At 40.1% G+C, this 16,343-nt stretch overlaps 1 protein-coding gene across 1 annotated transcript; it reads left to right on the top strand.

Annotated features, from left to right (window-relative positions):
• Positions 1-7,003: 7,003 nt before the first annotated feature.
• Positions 7,004-12,397, top strand: LOC124155307. The gene has a single exon (XM_046529025.1). The coding sequence runs from the start codon at positions 7,004-7,006 to the stop codon at positions 12,395-12,397; it is 5,394 nt and encodes a 1,797-aa protein (XP_046384981.1).
• The last annotated feature ends 3,946 nt before the right edge of the window (positions 12,398-16,343 follow it).

Here is a 16,343-nt window from a genome sequence, read left to right as displayed (position 1 = left end):
ACATTGTTATGGGGATAAAAGTTTTAATTATTTGCGTAGACAGCAACGTACTATGTGTATATGTAAATTATTTTCATTACTAATTATTTTTAATGAAGATAATTTGATATGAATTCATAGGTATAACTCTCATCTTCACCTTTGCAATTCATCGTTCCTGTCCAAAATTTAGGGTAGTACCTGATTAGTAACAATAAACTTATGTTCTTAATTTTCTGCTGATCACTTCCTCCATCTTACGTTTGCTTTACTCAAAGATACCAATTTGTTAGATCTTAATTAATTCCGCCTCTCAAACCAGACTATTCGTGTGATTTAAAATTTACATTAGGTACTTCGCCACTCCAGATTGCGGTCGCTACAACGTATCAATCAGTCTTTCGGTTTCTGGAGTTTCGCGACCCGTGCAATTCATCCACCTGCTTGCTTTCTCATAATCGTGCACCAACAACAACACTTAAAATCCACTTGCGCTAATTCCGCTTTCAAATTTTTTCGTCATGCCATGAAAAAATACATTACTTTCTACGCTTTTATTGCTACTTATCGTTGGTTGATCTGGCTCCTCATTACAAGGGGGAACCTTCCATATACTTCAAAGTCATGTCAATTATTTTTTCAAAAATATTTTAAATGATATTGTTTAGTAAATTACCTCATAAGGCTAACGGCGAACTATTAATATCAAGACAATGAAGAAAAAATAACTCATTCCTACAATGTTCCCGACAAAATGTTGTCAACAGTTTGTTTATCGTCACCGTTCGTTGCCATGATTTAAATAAAAAAAAACTCAGAAAGACAAATATTTCGATGTACCCCTTGGTTTGTGAAGTAATATTCATGTACTTCCTATATCTCCCCCTGCTTTTCTTCAACACAATTAATTTCTCTGCATCCCTTGAAATGCTTCGTCGACGTCAATTTTTCAAATAAAACTAAATATAATTATCTGACATCAAGAAACTGACATCATTGGAAAAATTCATGATACTTCTCCGTACTTTTTTTTCAATGTTTATAGTGTATAATGTTAGACGCACGAATATATTTTAAGTGGAGAGTAAGCTAAAAACTATTTATCATCGGTTGTTTTTTGCAATCGTCCACCACGCCAATCGTCTCAACGTTCGCAACTGCAATTTCTTATTCTGTTCATGCTTCATTTATTAGGTAGATAATTCAAACCGAGTCTTAAACTATCATCTCAATTTTATTACAAAACACATCTTCTCATTATAAGTCAATTTATAACAATGAATATGTGCTCTTTTATTTCTTTTATTACTCAATTCCTCCGACTAATATTTACTTAAATCAAAGGATCCCATATTGATGGACCGTAATTGATTCCGCCTCTCAAACCAGACTCTTCGCGGGATTAAAAATTTACATTCGGTACGTCGCGACGACATATCGCGGTCGTTACAATGTATCACTCTCTCCCTCTCGGTAGCTTTCGTACGCGTATCAATCATGTACCTACCTGCTTTCTCTTAGCCTTTCGACAACTACAACTGCTAAAATCCACCTGCGCGAATTCCTTTCAAATCTGTTCCGTCATTCCATAAAGGCATAGAATATTATCTTCTCTTCATTTAATTCTTGTTAGTTGCGCATGCTCCCCTTTACTCCGGGGAAACTTCCACCTACTTATCAGTAACGTCAATTAACATTTTGCAGATGACATTGTCATTCCAAAATGGTCGGATAAGGCGGGAAATATATCTTAAATAATATCATATAGTAATTGACCCCCTTCTCCTTATCTGTGACGTAAACACTATGACTGCGATATTTTATGCCATGTTCAACATTTAGAAACTAATGAAAACTCATAGAAAATCGCATCGCATTTTCAAATTCATCATTTCTTTATCAAATAAATATCGTGGGTAAATAATAGACGCAATAATATAAGTTAAGTGGAGAGTAAGCTGATGAATTTTTTATAATTGGATGTTTACAATCTTTCATTGCGCGATTCATCTTACTGTTCGAAACTGCGGTTTCACATTCACTTGTGCGATTTATTAATTAGATAATTCATAATAACTCCATAGTAATGCTGGTTTGTTAACGTACACCTGATCATTTGGCCTGCCCCTCCCTGCCGTTCCTTCGAAGTGCACTTTTTTCATTCCTTTTCCATTCATTCCATAAAAATGATTCAAGGTTCCTTTATTTTGTACTCAGTTTCTCCTACTTATACTTTCTTAGCTCAAAAGATACCATACAGATAGACCGTAATTAATTCCGCCTCTCAAACCATACTCTTCGTGTGATTTAAAATTTACGTTATATACTTCACCATTCTAGATTTCGGTGGCTACAATGTATCAATCAAAATCTCGGTTTCGGAAGTTTTGCGACCTGTGTAATTCATCCACCTGCTTGCTTTATCATAATCGTGCGCCAACAACAACACTTAAAATCCACTTGCGCTAATTCCGCTTTAAACGTTTTTCGTCATGCCATGAAAAAAAGCAATACTTTCTCCGCTTCTATCGCTACTTTGCGTTGGTTGCACTGGCTCCCCACATTACATAACCTTCCAACTACTTCTCAGTAACGTCAATTATTATTTTGCGGATGACATTGGCATTCCATAATGGTCGGATAAGGCGGAAAAAATATTTAAAACGATAGTGTATGGAAAATAACCTCTTTTCATTAGCTGTGACGTGAACACTATGCCTACGATATTTTATGCCATATCCAACTTTTAGACAACAATGAAAGCTCAGGGAATATCGCATTACGCTTTCCAATTCCACGAATTTTAATGTTTTTCGTTCATAAATATTAGACACAGGAAAATAAGTTAAGTGGAAGGTAAGCTTAAGGACTATTCAGAAATGGATGTTCGCAATCGTCCAACACGCTATTCATCTTACCTTACGATCCTGGATTCACGGCATATTTTGTAAATTTTAGAATGCTTTTTGTAACCTTCTGCGAAATATGAATATCAATACAAAGAAGAAAAATGACTCGTTCCTAAAACGTTCCCAAAAGAATATTGACAACAGTTTGTTTATCGTACCGTTGGTTGCCGTGATTTAAATTAAACGACATCAGAAAGTCAAATTTTGGGAGCGTCGCCATGTTTTCAATTTAATACTCCCCAGCTTCGGAAGCGATCTTTCAAATTAGCCTGCCTATCACAGTATATGAAACAGTTTTGATAACGACCTTATTAACCCATTAACGTAATTAAGGCAATCTCTTGCGCGCTATTTCCATTACAATGTATTGAATCCACTACCGTCAGAGGCTACGCCAGCAATAGCACATCGCATCACAAGAAACCGTTGAACTTCGAATCAAGAAAATCGAATCGAAAATCCTAATAATAGGGATTCGTGGTAGTAATATATCTCCTTGGAACATGCCATTTATAATTTAGTGTGATAGAATAATATTTCAAATGACATAAAGAGTAGTGATGGTCGTCCAGGGGACAGTAGGTCAAACACACTAAATTTTTCAGAATTTTTAAAATGTTTTTTCCTGCATTCACCGTAAATCAGGTAGAAATCGAAATGGTATTGTAGGATTAAAAAATTGAATTTCTTTTTCTTTCAATAGTACATTGCTTAAATTAAACATTAACTTCAATCGTTATGTCAAAAAACCACCATCGACCACAATATATCGCGTTACGATGATTAAACTTCTTTAGAATTAAAATTTTTTAAGTTAATTTTGTAGAAAAAAATAGCCCTTCCGGTTGTCGCATCAATACACTTTGCTTTGCGTTTCTGATACAATATCCTGCGTACCAGTGATGAATGTTGTTTTCAAAATAAATTCATGTAGAAAATTTTAATGAAAAAATCTTTTATGAGTCGTTGAGGGTTTAGTCTTTCGCTACTTTTCCTTGGTGGTGCCATCTATCGTAGAGTTAAATTGAAGATGTTTTGGAATTAAAATCTTTACGGATAAATATTATGAAAATATTTTGCGCAACAAATTTATCGATGTATCCCTTGGTTTGTGAAGTAATATTCATGAACTTCCTATATCTCCCCCTGCTTTTCTTCAACACACTTAATTTCTCTGCATTCCTTGAAATGCTTCGTCGTCGCCAATTTTTCAAATAAAACTAAATATAATTATCTGACATTAAGAAACTGACATCATTTAAAAAATTCTTGATACTTCTCCGTACTTTCTTTCTCGTAGTCCTTCGACAACTATAACAGCTAAAATCCACCTGCGCGAATTCCTTTTAAAGCTGTTCCGTCATTCCATAAATGTATAAAATATTATCTTCTCTTCTTTTTAATTTTTGTTAGTTGCACATGCTCCCCTTTAATCCGGGGAAACTTCCACATACTTATCATTAACGTCAATTAATATTTTGCAGATGACATTGTCATTCCAAAATGGTCGGATAAGGCGGGAAATATATTTTAAATAATATCATATAGTAATTAACCCCTTCTCATTATCTGTGACGTAAACACTATGACTGGGATATTTTATGCCATATCCAACATTTAGAAACTAATGAAAACTCATAGAAAATCGCATCGCATTTTCAAATTCATCATTTCTTTATCAAATAAATATCGTGGGTAAATAATAGACGCAATAATATAAGTTAAGTGGAGAGTAAGCTGATGAATTTTTTATAATTGGATGTTTACAATCTTTCATTGCGCGATTCATCTTACTGTTCGAAACTGCGGTTTCACATTCACTTGTGCGATTTATTAATTAGATAATTCATAATAACTCTATAGTAATGCTGGTTTGTTAACCTGATCATTAGGCCTCCCCCTCCCTGCCGTTCTTTTTGCGATTCACTTTACTGTTCGAAACTGCACTTTCACATTCAGTTCTTGTGCGATTTATTAATTAGATAATTCATAATAACTCCGTAGTAATGCTGGTTTGTTAACGTACACCTGATCATTTAGCCTGCCCCTCCCTGCCGTTCCTTCGAAGTGCATTACCTCACTCCCACTCATTCTTCCGATTTTCCCTGGCATACCTTTGCTATTTATTGTAATACTCCCGGAATTTGGATGCCGTAGGGATACTTTCTAATACTTATGAAAGAAAATGGCTGTAACCACGTAATATTGCCCCTTTTCAAATGCATTTTTACGTGTTTCCTACGTAAAATTCCGTCCGAATATATATTTTACGGAAATAGTTGCATTTGTTCCCTATACTTTCTGCTGCAATCGACATATGTCTGATACGTGGACCAAGGTAATGATTATTTCAAATTATCAAAGTACCTTTAAGTGTACGTATGCAATAGCATTCTCTTGTCTCCCTGGTTGCCCAGTTAAAAATAAAATTCTGATAGTCACAGGAAACTATGTCTTTCGAAGGATTCCGAAATTATTACGTTGAAATGTACTGGATCAATTTACATTAACCTTCAAAATTACGTTTAGCACCGTTTAAGTCTGCAGGAAAAATACAGCTTTATTATATCCTTCGCCTCTATAACACAAAGAGAGAAATTTTGAAAGGGTCGCATTTTTTCCAGAAGGAGGTTACGTACTCCCTAAATTTGCATGCGATACGGATTGTTTCCGCTGTATTAACGAAGTAAATAAATTACAATTCCTTATCTTCTAATTTTAATAATATATTTTAAATGAAAGATCGTTGCCAAATGACGTGTGAGGTAATGTAGTATGACACAGGCACGGAGTCGTGTATGTAGTTCGGGATGATGTTGGGTGGTGTGGGAAGAATATCTAGTGGCATTTTCTTGTACGTTCGCAAGAATCGGTAAATCATACATTTTTTAAAATGTGCTGTACATTTCCTTTCCTAAATTTTTGAATGTTGAAGTCAATTAAAAATATCTTTTTTAATTTTGTGCGACATATTTGAAAAAGGATGGCATTTCGGAATTTAAGAAGTTGACGTGGTAGAAGAAAGCTGATGTTTATCACATATCCAGGGAGTGGTTGTCACTCAGTTTTAACATCCTGTCATGATCATCCTGTCTACAATGCTTCTATTTTCAACAAAAACAACATTGAGATAATTTACATCACATAAAAAATACTTAACTTTATTTCCGCTTGGACCAAAAATATACATCTCAATATCTATCCCGATTCTACAACGAAAAAACTGCTCAATCCAGATAGATGATGGAATAGACTAAAATTACCCATAGTTCACTTTGAAATTTGAAATTACAATTTCCGTATACGTTCAACGATAAACTTCACGAACGTCGAGGTAAAAGTTTAACTTTATTTAAGAAATTCAATTACACATCTCTCCTATAACGTCAGGCTATGTCTTCAAATCATCATTTACGGTCATAACGAAAATATAAATGGACTATCATTGCGCTTCCTATTTATTGATATTTAGGTAAAGCTCCTGCACTTAAACTTAATGCGCGGCAAACAAATAATTTTAATATTTAATCAATGACTTATATTAAAATTTAGATTTTTTACTGTTTAGGTCACTTTCACTAAGAAAATACCATAAATATTATGCCGTGATAAAATTATACTGTATACATTCCTTTTTCGTGCAACTTTTTATATTCTCGCTAAACAAATGGAATTACCATATATTGTGGGAGTCTTCAATGCTGACGACGAAGGAAATACATAAATATTACCTGTAAATCTCGCACATTGATGAATGTGCTCTCACCATAAAAACTTTCGGAAATAATTCTTACCTGTTGAATTCCGTTCTCACACCCCGATTTTAGCTGTGCTTTGCTCATGATTTCTATTCGAAAAAATGCGATTTCAGCAATAATAAAAAGAAAATATAGCTATCAATGAAAATAACTGTATTTTTCCTTTAAACTTACTTCTTACCCACTAAGTCAACATTTCGTTGCTAATGATAAAGCCCTCTTCATTTCCAGGTGATATCGAGGCTTCCCTCAACAGGTTTCCGCTCTTTTATAGTCTTAGAATCGCATCGTAACCAGTAAGTATATCCGCATTCCCTTGAGAATATTTTTCAGGCTCCGTATTTTCCTCATTCCGCGATGGATAATCAGAGAAGGGAGTTCTCCTGCGTGGCTTCGGGGTCTTTCCACCAGGGAAACTATGAGCTATTCGGTTGGAGTGCTGGAGCACAATGCGTAGTGAACTCCTCCTGCGCTGCAGCGTGGGGCCTTATCAATGGCACCTTCAACACGGACACAATAAATTCAATCCTTTTCTGCGGAAATAGGATATACAGAACGTTACGAGACGATACATTTCGGGATGAAGAACGTTACATTTATCCCGAAGAGTTACCTGGGGTCTTAGAAGTAATGGGAAATTTCATCAACGTCGACGTATCCGACGTGCACTATGGCATTTATCCAATAACTGTCCGCGATGTAGAGGAAGGTGTCAGGTCACTATCGGGTGTCCTCGAGGGCATCTTATCTGTGTCCGAGCATCTCGATGCTTTCATGTTCACCGGTGAACTTCGATCCATAACTTTTTGGCACCGAGGCGACAGCACTTTCTTATTCGATTCCCATGGGGTGAACTATGATTACAGATCTTGCTCCGATGGTCGGGCCAGTTTGTTTAAATGCAACACGTTATTGGCACTAGCCTCCATGCTCCTTTCGAATAACAAATTCAACGGAAGAGGAAACCAGTACACAATTACTCGTCTACGTTTTTCACGACCACCGGGCAATCATTCGTTTGCGACAAGTAGCAACGCAACGGCCAGCACAACAGAAAATACTGATAATAACTCACGAAGCAGTATTAGACAGGACCCAAAGCTAAATATCATGAAACCAGTTGTCCTTCTTACGCGTAAAGAAAATATAGACACTAATATCACGGAGACTAGTAAACAACAGGGACGTCCAAAGAAGGCCAAACGTGGTAGGCCTAAACTTTTGGATACTACGAGAAAAGAGCAGTTAATTGCAGCAAGGAAGAAACATGCCGAGAAAAATCCAAATGTGAACAGGGAAGCTGTAAAAAGGTACGCAGCTACACATCCAGAGGTAAAGAAGAGATCTGTCAAAATTTACACTGGTGACCATCCAGATGTCAATAGAAAAGCCGCTAAAAGGTACACAAATGACCACCCCGATGTTCACAGAAGAGCTGTTCAACGTCTGCACGAGACTAATCCGGAGGCATCACGGCAGACAACGGTGACCTATAGGCTGCGTCATCCGGAATTAGAAAACATAAGACACATCCCCGCTGCTCTCGCCAGGAAGATAGTTCATCTCGGCCCGATGGCGTATTGGAAAGGACTCGCTCTCGATGACGTAGAAGCGTTCAAGCTGAAGAGGACATCACTTTGGGAGGATGACGTACACCGATGTGCCCACTGTCGCGCAAGGATTTTCGACGAGGAGAGGAATCGCAAGAAGTGGTGCTGTGCGGAGGGAGCCTTCAATGTGCAACGGTTGCCTTCTCTAGACGCGCCTTTTTATTCAAAGAGAGAATTCTTGGATAGATCGCGAGCGTATAACGACCTGTTTGCCTTTTGCGCGCTAGAAGTGAGTGGAGGCTACAGACACCCAAGTGGACTGTCGTTTTTTAAGATAGAAGGTAGGATGTACCACCAACTGCACAGCCTGGAAGCTCCTGGCCAAAGGTTCACCACGAGAGCTGGACACACTCAATTCGTGAACCGTTGCCGCCTCTACATCGATGACGGCGAAGAACGAAGAAATATTGCACTTGGAAGAACATTGAACACCGGCGTCATCGAGGAAATTGACCAGTACATCCGGAATACGAATCCATTCATCGAGAATTTCCGACGCTTGAGTGCGGAGCCTTCAATCGACGCACACCTAACTTTCGAGGTGACCAGCAGGTCCACACACGGTCCCACGCTTGGAGATAGGCAAAGTGGAATCGAAGTGCACGCTGCATTGAGCACGGAAGAAACTGGATACAATCCCCGGAAATTAACCGTATGGAAAAGGGGTGATCGAAGACCATCGTCTATCGACCTGTTGAGCCCACTTATGGAGCCCTTCCAGTATCCTTTGCTGTATCCTCAGGGGACTTTAGGTTGGCACGTAGGATCAGTGGATAACCAAGGAAAGAAACTCACCCAACTGAACTACTCCAGATGCCTGCTTCTTTCCGATCGTAGATTTTCCCACTTGGGACGTTTATCGCAGGCGTGGCAAGTGGAGATGTTCGCCCGGTATGAAGAGGAGCGACTCCGTTTCATCCAGTATTCCCAGACGCGATCTTCGTCTGGAAGAGGCATGCGGATAGCACCGCTGGATGAAATTTTAGACGTTGGAAGGCAACAACGAGGACAAATCGCACAAGATATAACCGGCGACGAGACAGTTCAGGGAGAAGGCGGCGTGCGTCCAGGAAAAGTTTACCTGCCGAGCACATTTACCGGAGGTCCGCGGTACATGAAGGTCCATTATGAGAACGCCATGGGTATAGTTTCGCGGTTGGGTTCCCCGACGTATTTCCTGACGTTTACTTACAGTGCTCACTGGGAGGAGAATAAGATGGCGTGCCCCTACGGAAGCAAGCGCAGTGATCCTTCCACTGCCTGCAGGGTATTCAATATTAAGCTCGGGGAATTGATCAGGGATTTACGTAGCGGAGCATTTTTCGGGCGCACATCGTATTTCGTTTACGTTATTGAAATGCAGATGCGGGGATTGCCTCACGCGCATATAGTTTTCAAGGTAGACGGGGTAGGACCGGTCCAAGCGGAAGAAATCGACGCCGTAATTCGCGCAGATATACCCTCGGAAGAGGAGGCCGGTGGGCGACTTCGGAGGTTGGTCTTGCAGCATATGATCCACGGCCCGTGCGGTACGGACCAGCGCACCGACTTTCGATGCTGGGATGCTGCTAAGGGTTGTTGCAGTAAATTCTATCCGAAGCCGTCTTGTCAAACAACCCACGTAAACGAAAGGGGCTTCGTTCAGTACAAGCGCGATTATTCGAATCGGGGGATTATTAACGCGCGACGCAGGGAAATATCAGTGCACGACGGATGGGTGGTCCCCTACAACGCCGCGTTGATTTTAAAGTACGAGGCCCACATAAATTTAGAATTAGCTTCCACTCGTCGCGTGGTAAAGTATTTGTTCAAATATTTGATGAAGGGAGGGTCGCTACAAAACGTAACCGTGACCCCGATTGGTTTGCAAGATGACGAAGTGGAACAGTATGTCACTAAGCGTATGGTGGGCGCCAGTGATGCGTGCTGGCGTTTGTTAGAGTTCCCGATCTCGAAATCAGAGCCCACCGTGGAATGCCTACCCGTTCACTTGGAAGGCAAACAGAACGTAGTATACAGGCCTCGTGATTGCAATTTAACAGAGATCGCGTCTTCTGCTTCATCTAAATTAATGATTTACTTCAATCGTCCGCGGGACGCTATTTTCGACGACTTAACTTATCAGAGTTTCTACGAAAAATACATAGTTCATACCCGCAGTCCAGGTGGAGATAATTTCTATGCGCTCCCCGACGGAGTTCATTACGTCACCGCCCGCCAGCGCGGCGTCAAAGTGTGTAGGTTGTTTTGGATTTCGCCTAATCGAGGCGAACAATATTACCTGAGGATACTCCTTATGACCACTCCTTGCCGTGGTTACGCCGATCTTTTGTCCCGTGGGGTAGGAAACTGTCGCACTTTTCAGGACGTTGCACGTAGTTTAGGTTTGGTAGAGGACGAAGAGGAATACGCTGATGCACTAGGTGAGGCCTCCGAGTTTATGGTAGCCCATACACTGCGGTCATTTTTCGTTCTCCTTTGCAACATAGGGGCTCCCGGGGCCATTCTTTGGGAAAAATACAAGAATTCCCTCAGTGAAGATTATTTAGACCGGCATCCCGAAAATCCAGATGCTGCCTATACCTCTTCACTTCTCGCTATCGATAGGGGCCTCAGGCGACAAGGCTCTTGCCTTACGGACCACGGACTTCCCTACGTACAGGACGTCACGACGGAGTTGAGTAGAGAGCAGGTTCAGTACAGCAGAGAGAAAGAAAGATCGTTTGTTGATGAGTGGCAGCCGAAGCTTTCCGAGGACCAGAAAATATTTTATACTCATATTGAATCCCTTTTTCAGGATAACAACAGAAGGGATAGAATACTGTTCCTCGATGGGCCAGGTGGCTACGGAAAAACTGCACTCCTCCGTGTCATACTAGCCTACGCCCGCGGTCACGGATATATTGCCCTTGCAGTTGCGAGCTCAGGGATCGCAGCGTCCAACATGCAAGGAGGTACGACGGCTCACAGCATGTTCCGCCTTCCAATAGATTTAGGAGACGGAACGGGATACTGGAACGTTAGCAACGGTTCTCAGCGTGCAGCACTGATTCGAGAAGCCAAGATCATCATCTTCGACGAGGCACCGATGGCGCACCACTACATATTCCAGATTCTGGACAGATCACTGAGGGATCTCATGGATAATGATTTACCCTTCGGAGGAAAAATATTCGTTTGTTCCGGTGATTTCAGGCAAATAGCGCCAGTCGTGAAAAACGCGCGCACCCCTGCCGACGTTTCCTGTGTTTCTTTACGCTCATCACCGATGTGGAGATTCTTCAAGATTTTTTCGTTGACTACGCCGCAGAGAACGGGTGAATACAAGGACTATTCAGACTTCCTCCTCCAAGTGGGCAACGGCAGGGTAGACTCCATTTCCTTCGGCGAGGGACGCCTACAGGAGGCGCTGATACCGCTTCGAGGACTGAGAGGTGTAACATCTCTGCGGCAGCTTATTGAGGATATATTTCCACCCTGCGTACTGAGCCAACCTGAGCTTTGCGCAAAACGAGCTATCCTCTCTACGTTAAATGCAAATGTAAAAGAAATCAACGATTTGGTGCTCGACTCCTCCGACGGATGTATCCATGAGCTTAGAAGCGCCGACAGTGTGTGCAAGGAAAATGACAACGACGGACTAGACGTGGACTTTCAACTTTTACATCAAGCAACAGGAAACGGCATCCCAGATCACGTTTTGCGCCTCAAGGTCGGGTCTGTATGCCTAATAATGAGGAACCTAAACATTGGAGACGGACTCGTGAATGGGACTAAAGTCATCGTTACCGCCATCAGCAAACGCTTGATAACAGTGAAAATGCCCGGGAAGACACACCGCATTGGTATACCCCGGATCTCATTCCGTTTCCCTTTCACAGAAGGATCACCGCTTCAGGTTCTAAGGCGTCAGTTTCCCTTGGCCTTAGCCTACTCAATGACAGGCCATAAGAGTCAAGGCCAGACAATAGAGTACGTTGGCATCGATCTCAGGACGAACTGCTTCACACACGGTCAGCTCTACGTCCTACTGAGCCGTGTAAGAAGACCGCAAGATATAGTCGTTCTTGTTCCGCAAAATAAAATCGTTGACGGAATAGCATATGCGAAGAATGTCGTGTTTGAAGAGCTCCTCCTATGAAGAAGACATCCATCGAATGCAGGCTTGTCGTCGTGGAAACACCATTCGTGCCTTCCATCGTCATCGTTAGATATCATAGGGAGACCCAACAGGCGCCGGTAAACGGCTGGTCACTGGGGTGGGTAGAGTAGGTGGGAGAAGGCACCACGGGTGTTTCCACCACAGAGAGAGAGAATCGGTGAGACGAAGACCGAAGCAAGAAGTGAAGCCACCACAACCAAGACCGTCGCTGGAATCTCCTCATGAAGAACTCGGCAAACAAGGATCTCTACCGTCCGTGAGAACGTGAATTTACAGTTGAGTAGGGTGTGTGATGACCTTTGTGTGCCTTCCATCGTCATCGTTAGATATCATAGGGAGACCCAACAGGCGCCGGTAAACGGCTGGTCACTGGGGTGGGTAGAGTAGGTGGGAGAAGGCATCACGGGTGTTTCCACCACAAGGAGAGAGAATCGGTGAGACGAAGACCGAAGCAAGAAGTGAAGCCACCACAACCAAGACCGTCGCTGGAATCTCCTCATGAAGAACTCGGCAAATAAGGATCTCTACCGTCCGTGAATTCGTGAATTTAGAGTTGAGTAGGGTGTGTGATGACCTTGCGTGCATTTCGTCGTCAATGAGCGATGGAAAAATGGCCAAAAATATAATTTGTTAGCGAAATTACCCCACACGTAGAGATGCGTTATACAGATCCCGTTGTAGGCACACAGATACGAAATAGGGTACCTAAAAATTATAAAACCAAAAAAAAAATAAAAAAATTTGAAAAGTAAATAAATAATTATATAAAAGTCAGCTTCAAATGCATGCTTATTGAAGACCTGTTACATGTAGAAATATCTTAAGTTTATTATAAAAAAATAAAAACCAAAAAAATGAAAAAATATAAAAACCAAAAATAGTATTTAGTCAAATCCTTATCATAAATGCACGCTAACATGTATCTTGCATTTCTTGCTTCTTTTTATATTTCCCCTCCTTATTTTTGTTTCTGCATGCTATTTTCAACAAATATTGCATTACTTTCTTTATGGTAGCTAGAAAAAATATGTAAAATAAAAAATCATACCAAAAATATTAAGATACCTACGTGTTTTTAAAACTTTGCATGCCTATATGCTGTATAAATTTTTACTTATGCACTTTTGGAATATTCAATTTATTAGAATTTTTGGATGATGTAAAACAAAACAGTCTACAATCATTGTTATTTGCACGTCATTGCCTTCTCAGAATGCATTATTGTGCTTTAATCGGGATTGAATGCTTACATTTCATGTAGCCTGTACGCATTTGTTTAGAGGAGATTGAAGCTAAAGGAAAAAACCTGAAAAAAATTAACCTTTTTGTATGTATATTTATCTAATTTAAATTGCATGGTCAAATACGCCTCGTATTTATTATCACGTAATTATTACGATGCATATTCTTACTTCTTTTGATTTAAAACTGTATATATCAGCTTAAATCTTGACAATAGTTTAGGGTAGTTGTAGTGCATGCCCTCCTCAAATCCTAACTGCGGCCTCAACGTGGCGAGGAGGTGGCAACAATCGAAAGCCATTTCATTCAACATTCAGATTAGTCATAGTTCCTTTGGGCACAGGCCTAAGGAACGCGGATTTCGTCGTGTTTCAATGGTGACTATTTAGTAAAAACACCCAACAGTGGTGATTGTCTTCTCTTCACAAATGACTTTCTCAACTTATATAAGCATTCTAATTTCATGTTAAACTGTTAATGGCTTTCGATTGGCAAATGCAGTGGGTGATCATGGAATCTAAGTACTCTGAAAAATTTATCAGAGCTGCTCCAATTAAAATTTCATTTTTTGTCATATACCTGCCATTTACATGCAAATCATTTACGTAGAAGTCATGCATAGGTTTTTCATGAATTTTTATGCTTCTCATCTGAAGATATTTTTCCTCGAAGCGTATTAACAGCTTCTCTAATATACTTAATGTGTACTAAGTTAACACATAAGGAACGGATAAAAAATAACTTCAAAAATTATACTTTCGAAAATAATAATAATAATAAATTCATTTGGCATTTTTGCCCTGCTTTCATTTTTAAAATGAATGATCTTGGTCATTTTCTATCACAACATAATTATACGGCAAAGCCGGATCCGGGGGTTCTAAGGGGGCGGAGCCCCCTAGCGAGCTACAGCGAGTCTCTTATATATACCGCCGGATGTGTAACTGACTGATCTACTCATGGATACAAATTCACAGCACCATGTCGCTCATGAATGAGTCTTTCACGATGAACGATTCATCTGAACGGAGAGAGTGAATGTAGTCGCACATTGCAATAGGCTTGTTCACCATTAACATCCCATTGTCTTTTGTTGATAAGAGTGAAAAATAAGGATCTGTCTTTATTAAATTTTTTAATGGGACCCTTATTTCTTTATCTATTCGCCTTGAAATATTTTGGCAGGTGAATTAATGACGCCACGAACTCACATCCTCGCCCATGCGAATATCTGCATTTACTCACAGAGACAGTAATAGTGTAATAGTAATCGGGGGCGATTTTAATCTTCTATCCATAAACTGGGATACTTACACCGTAAAAACGAATTCAAGGAATAGAGAAATCAGCGACGTAATACACAACATACTTGCAAATCACTCTCTAGCACAAGTAGTTGACAAACCTACGAGAGGAAATAAGATATTAGACCTTTTAGCAGTAAGCCATCCTAAGTTGATAAAACAATTCGATATTATTGACGGTATAAGCGATCATCGAGTAATCTTTGCAACGTTAAACATTGATGTAGTGTCAGCCGTAAAACCTAAACGCAAAATTTACTTATTTGATAAATGCAACTTCACTAAATTTGGCGAGATGCTTAATGACTACTACAAAAAATTCGTAGTTACATCAAAGGACCAAAGCACAGATGCGACATGGAAACACTTCCTAGAAATTCTGCGCCAAGAAATCAACGAACATATTCCGCAAAAACTGAAGTGTGATAATAAAAAACCTCGCTGGTACAATAACGATGTCAGAAGGGAACTTAGGAAACAGAGAAAACTATACAACTTGTACAGAAAATCCATCACGTCACGTAATAAATCGAAGGAACTTGAAGCTAAAGAATGTTGCGCTGCACAACGCTCAATGACCAAGAAATCAATGCGAACGGCAATGCGAAAGTTTAAGAAAAAAGTACTCGGTGAATTACTCGAAGAAAATCCGAAATCCTTTTGGTCGTACGCGAGAGAGCTCCAGGGAAAAAATTCAACCGTAGATTCTTTATTTGATAAAGATGGTAAACTAGTCACCGAACATATTGATAAAGCTAACACTTTAAATTTCCACTTCGAAAGTGTATACACTACTGACGATACTCAATTCAATTTAGACATCCCACATACTGACGAATCGATGGAAGAAATATCTATACAACGTGATGGGATAACTAAACAACTACAATCGATTAAGAATAGTAAATCTCCGGGTCCGGAGGGAATACCCGCGCGTGTCCTCAGGGAGTTAGCTCCACAGATCGCACCTTATTTAGAGATCATATTCAAGATTTCACTCTCCGAAGGGAAGTTACCGCCAGACTGGAAAATTGCAAGCGTTACACCCATATTCAAAAAGGGAAACAGACATGACCCAGGCAACTACCGTCCGATTTCATTAACATCGATTATAGGCAAGATACTTGAGCATATCGTCGTTAGCAATATCATGACTTTCTTGGACAGACGTAACTTCTTCCATGACTGTCAGCACGGATTCCGAAAAGGTAGATCATGCGAAACACAGCTCGCGCTCTTTCTTCACGACGTTATAAAATCTGGTGAATCGAAAAGACAAGTTGACACACTGTTTCTAGATTTTAAGAAAGCTTTCGACACTGTACCTCACAACAAACTTTTATACATTTTACAGTCATGCGGATTAAACGAAACAGTTT

Source organism: Ischnura elegans, chromosome 3 (genome assembly GCF_921293095.1).
Source record: "Ischnura elegans chromosome 3, ioIscEleg1.1, whole genome shotgun sequence".
Taxonomy (NCBI): domain Eukaryota; kingdom Metazoa; phylum Arthropoda; class Insecta; order Odonata; family Coenagrionidae; genus Ischnura; species Ischnura elegans.
The sequence above is the reverse complement of the archived record's forward strand: the minus strand, read 5'-3'. Positions and strand labels throughout refer to the sequence as shown.